Below are 5,694 nucleotides of genomic sequence, written 5' to 3' on the forward strand. Positions count from 1 at the left end.
ATGACAAGTTTTCTCTCACTTGAACCGGGTCAAAATCTATCACATGGGAAGGATCCGGCACATATTGCCTAAGTTGTGACACATGGAACACCAGATGTAGATTTGAGAGATTTGGAGGCAATTCTATCCGATATGCAGTAGGACCAATTCTACTCAGCACTTTGAATGGCCCAATAAACATAGGAGACAAGTTTTGAGACTTCAGAGCTCTCCCCACTCCGGTTACAGGTGAGACCTTCAGAAATACATGATCACCCACTTGAGACTCCAACGACTTTCGCCTTTTATCATAATAGCTCTTTTGCCTGTCTTGCTCAGCCTTCATTTTCTCTTTGATCATCCTGATTTGCTCATTCTGTCTTTGGATCATATCCGGCGCACACAGAGTCACCTCTCCAGTTTTATACCAACACAACGGGGTTTTGCACCTCCGCCCATACAAGGCCTCAAACGGTGTCATTCCAATGCTAGCATGGTAACTGTTGTTGTACGTGAATTCTACTAGTGACAAGCACTCTTCTCAAGTTCCCTGCTGCTCGAGCACACAAGCCCTCAACAAGTCCTCCAGAGATTGGATGGTCCACTCAGTCTGACCGTCAGCCTATGGGTGATAAGCCGAGCTCAGCCTCAACTTAGTCCCCAACACCCGTTGCAGGCTCTCCCAAAACCTCGAGGTAAACCTCAGATCTCTATCTGACGTCACACTAGTCGACACTCCATGCAGCCTAACTATCTCCAGCACATACAACTCTGCAAGTCGCTCCAATTTATACTTCATGTTGATCGGGAGAAAGTGTGCAGCCTTGGTCAACCGATCCACTATCACCCAAATGGCATCATAGTTGTTCCTGGTCTTAGGCAGCCCAGAAACAAAGTCCATGAAAATACCATCCCATTTTCACTCAGGGATCTCCAACGGTTGCAACAACCCAGGTGGATGCTGGTGCTCTACCTTCACCTTCTGGCAAGTTAGGCATTTAGCCACATATTTAGCCACGTCCCTCTTCATTCCATTCCACCAAAAAATCTTTCGGAGATTCTGATACATTTTAGTTGCACCGGGGTGAAAACTCATCCTGCTCTTATGCGCTTCCTCAAGCACCATTTGTCTCAGCTTATCCACTTGAGGAATGCATACTTGGTTCCGGAACTTGATCACCTCGTTCTCATCACAATGGAACTCCAACACTTTTCTCTCGGCCTTCTGCCTCATCATGTCTTGCAGGAAAACATCTTCTTGCTGAGCATCTCGGACATACACTAGGAAGTCATTATGAATCGTCGTCGCTCCGAGATACAAGCTCCTCGGCCTCACCTCCATGGCCAAGTTCATGTCTCGAAATTCCTCAATCAACTCCAACTCCTTCACCATCATTGCTACCACATGCAATGATTTCTGACTCAGAGCGACAGCTACTACATTTGCCTTGCTAGGGTGGTAAGACAATGTGAAGTCGTAGTCCTTGAAGAATTCCATCTATCTCCTCTGTCGCATGTTCAGCTCCCTCTGATCAAACAGATATTTCAAACTCTTGTGGTCACTGAACACTTCAAACCTCGCTCTATACAGGTAATGCCTCCATACATTAAGAGTAAACACCACCGCGGCTAACTCCAGATCGTGAGTCGGATAGTTGACTTCATGCGGGCGTAACTGCCTCGAGACATACCACTTGCCCGTCCTGCATCAACACACAACCCAGCCCATGTCCAAACGCATCACAATACACATCAAACTTTTGCTCTGGGTCGGGTAGTGCTAACACTGGCACCAAAGTCAATCTTATTTTCAGCTCCAAGAAACTAGCTTCACACCCCTTGGTCCACTTGAACTCTTTTCCCTTGCTAGTCAGCTTCGTTAAGGGCAACACTATCTTGAAAAATCCCTCAATGAACTTCCTGTAATAGCCTGCCAATCCGAGAAAACTGTGCACCTTAGTTACATTTGTCGGCCTCGGCCACTCAGCCACTGCTTCTACTTTTCCAAGGTCTACCATGATTCCTTCCTTCGATACCACATACCTTAGAAACTGATTTTTTGACAACCAGAATTCACACTTGGAGAATTTCGCATACAACTGTCTCCCCTTCAGAATTTCCAAGACAATCTTCAAGTGTTCGGCGTGCTTTTCTTGAGTCTTTGAATAAATGAGGATGTCGTCAATGAACACCACCACAAACTTATCCAAAAACTCGTTAAACATTCTGTTCATGTAATCCATGAACACTGCAGGCGCATTGGTCACCCCAAACGGTATCACCAAATACTCATAGTGACCATACAGCGTCCTGAACGTTGTCTTAGGCACATCTGCATCCTTCACTCAGATTTGATTGTATCCCGATCTCAAATCGATCTTCGAAAATACTGTTACTCCCCTTAATTGATCCATCAAATCATCGATCTTCGAAAGTGGGTACTTGTTCTTGATTGTCACCTTATTCAACTGCTGGTAATCCACACACATCCTCATGCTTCCATCCTTCTTCTTCACCAAGAGCACTGGTGCTCCCCACGGTGACACACTCGGTCTTACAAACCATTTCTGCAATAGATCCTCTACTTGCTTCTTGACCTCTGCCAATTCCATCGGTGACATCCTCTAAGGCGCCACAGAAATTGGGCTTGCTCCCGGAATGAGGTCGATAGCAAACTCTATCTCCCTCTCAAGCGGTAGCTCAAAAACATCTTCAGGAAACACCTCCAAGAAATCCCTCACCACCAGAATATACTCCGGCTTCACTACACTTTCGGCCTCCATCGAAAATATTACCATAAAGGCCTTGGCATTTACCGTATTCTCCCACGCTCCTTAGCTCATAAGCCTTGGAACCTCAGCTATTGTTGCACCGAAGATCAAGGTCTTCTCCCTACAGTCCAGTAGCACATGGTTGGCGGCAAGCCAATCCATTCCCAGAATTACATCCAGTTGAGAAAGAGGTAAACAAATCAAGTTCACCTCGAACTTCCTACCGTGCACCATCACTGCACACCCCAAACACACCCATGACGTCACAACCAGCTTATCCGTAGGGGTAGTCACCACAACATTGCACGACAATTCAGTCACGTACAAGCCCAGACTCTTCACACAGTCCACAAATATAAAAGAATGCGTAGCACCCGAGTCAAACAACACATCAAGTAATCTGCCTTTAATAATGCATTTACCTCGGATCAGCTCCTCTAAATGTGAAGCCTCTGCCCCACTCATAGCAAAGACTCTCCCGAGGATGCTCGGCTTCTGTCCCGTACTTGGCCCTGAACTTCCTCTTGATTCCGGCCTGTGGGATGCACTTGCACTACCGCTTCTCTTAGCGGCCTAACACTCATTGGCAACGTGCCCTGACTTCCCACAGTTGCTGCAAGTTATCCTCGACTGTGGGCAGTCCTTCACTATGTGTGGCCCTCCACACCTGAAGCACTTGAGCGGCCCTCTGAAAGAGTTTGATCCTGAAGTACTTCCATTACTCTTCTCTTGAGAAGAACTTCCTCAGGATTGAGAACTATTCGAGCCTGAATACGGCCCCTTTGAGAACCTCGGGGGTCTTCTATCATGTCTCACCAGACCAGCTCCCCTAGTGTCCACCGTCTTCCCTCTTGAGTTAGCTTCAAAGATTCTGCTCTTGCTCAGTAGAGTGGGCAAGTCTGTCAGTTGAAACACACTGACTGCAGCCCGAATGTCTGGCCTCAATCCATGCTCAAACTGAGCACACAGATCCTCCTCTCCATCACCATGCTGATAGTGAGGCCAGTACTTCATTAGCTCTTGGAACTTAGCTGTGTATTCCCCCACAGTCATACTTCCTTGCTTTAGCTCAAGGAACTACCTAGCCTTCTGCTTCCTTAGGTCCCAGGGAAAGTGGTTCCCTAAGAAGATGGTCTTGAATGCTTCCCACTGAACATATCCATCTTCTTGTGGCAGGGTCTGACCGGTAAACCTCCACCAGTCCTCAACCTCTCAACACAGCAAATAGGTGGCATAGACAACCTTGTTCTCCTCTTGGCACCCCCATTGCATTGAAGATCTTCTCCACATCAGCTACCCACCGTTGAGCTCTTTTGGGGTTGAATCCACCCTAAAACTTTGGAGGATCATGCCTAGTGAAGACAAATAACCCTCTATACTCAGCTGGCTCTCTGCCTTGATTGTGCACTATGGCTTTCCAGAATCTAAGCCATGCGTTTCATGAGGTCATTGTGCCTCTAGCTCCTCTACCTCTACCTCTATCTCTACCAGACATATTCTAAACTACACAATTTAACAGTCACAGTCTAACTCATCAGATCAACAATACATTTATAATTAAGGCAAACAAAACAATCAACACTTATCTTAGACACTTTAGCCCGATATCCCAGTCCGATTTGGATGAACTGCTTTGATACCAAAATTGTAACACCTTAATTTTAATTTCAATTAAATAATAATTTCGCAAATCAGATAATCAAGTTTTCATAAAAGATTTTGAAATAAGTGAAGAGTTACAAATTAATATCAAATAACTGCTATAGGACTAGTTCAATTACAACATTTTTAAAATAAATTCTATGTCCTATAGCAGTCCATCCGTCCCTTCATTGAGTCCTGTACTAATTGTCTTGGTTACCTGAAAAATGAATGTAAGGGTGAGTATTCTACACTACTCAAAAGCACATAGTCAGCATAGAGTCTCACCTCCAGCACATTACCAATATATTAAGCAAATACAATCACATGCATCATTTCACATTCACAAGTACAATATACAAAATTGTGCATACGCACAACAGCCACACTCACTATAGCACTGTGATCACATATTTACACCATGAATGGTCGTCGGTTACTCCTGCCTCACAGATACCACGTGGACAGTCACAGGTCGCTCAACAAAGATAATAGTCAGAGGTCTAGTGAGGAAGAGAGTGTGTGGCCCGTGATGCACCTGTTCCGCAGTCGGTGTCACCACCACTCCCTCTTCCCCAAGGTATTTCTACTGTCCTCATCTCCTACATCCCTAGTGTATCGTTGAACCATTCACAGCACATTACAACGACGCTAACACGGCCATTCACACATATTTCATTCACGCATGCAATAGTCATGCTTGCATATGGCACACAACCTACAAGTATCATTCATATTACACGGCCCTTGGACCCACATTTTCACAATATTCATTCAAATATACGGCACAAGTGCCCACACTCATTCTATCACACAACATTTACATATAATCCAAATCCCTCAATTTCGTATCAATACACATATTGTTCACATATCACGACACATGGCCCACATTACATTTCTCAGCAATTTCCTACCAACTAACTCAACCACAATACAATATTCAGCAGAATATCAACAATTCATGCACAAAAGAGTATGATAGAGTCCCCCCTCACCTCGGATTGAAGATCCACACGCTAAATCCACCAAGAGATGCTCCCCCTCATAGATTTCGTCCTAAACACATGGAGAAACTCTATGAGAACCCAGGAAAATCATGAAAATAGAGAGATATTCGTCCTAAACATCTGATCGCAACACTCTTGCTACAGCGAGATATTCTCGCTACAGCGAAAAACTAGAGAAAATTACACTTTGGTTTCTGCAGAATCTTGCTACAGCGAGGCCCTCTAGCTACAGCGAGGCTGTATCCAGAAATGCACCATAAACTGTTGCTACAGCGAGACGTATCTCGCTACAG

The 5,694-nt window shown here is 45.1% G+C and overlaps 2 protein-coding genes across 2 annotated transcripts; both read right to left on the reverse strand.

Annotated features, from left to right (window-relative positions):
* Positions 1-1,640: 1,640 nt before the first annotated feature.
* On the reverse strand, positions 1,641-2,762 carry LOC113850908 (uncharacterized mitochondrial protein AtMg00860-like). Its single transcript, XM_027481425.1, has 3 exons — positions 2,616-2,762; positions 2,247-2,318; positions 1,641-2,138 (listed from the first exon to the last, which is right to left on the reverse strand). Exons 1-3 carry the CDS (start codon positions 2,760-2,762, stop codon positions 1,641-1,643), a joined length of 717 nt encoding a protein of 238 aa, XP_027337226.1.
* A 51-nt stretch (positions 2,763-2,813) lies between these two features.
* On the reverse strand, positions 2,814-3,803 carry LOC113850909. The gene is made up of 2 exons (XM_027481427.1): positions 3,567-3,803; positions 2,814-3,323 (listed from the first exon to the last, which is right to left on the reverse strand). The coding sequence occupies exons 1-2, from the start codon at positions 3,801-3,803 to the stop codon at positions 2,814-2,816; spliced, it is 747 nt and encodes a 248-aa protein (XP_027337228.1).
* Positions 3,804-5,694: the final 1,891 nt, after the last annotated feature.

This window comes from Abrus precatorius, unplaced genomic scaffold (genome assembly GCF_003935025.1).
Source record: "Abrus precatorius isolate BTA unplaced genomic scaffold, Abrus_2018 Scaffold9, whole genome shotgun sequence".
Classification (NCBI taxonomy): Eukaryota; Viridiplantae; Streptophyta; class Magnoliopsida; order Fabales; family Fabaceae; genus Abrus; species Abrus precatorius.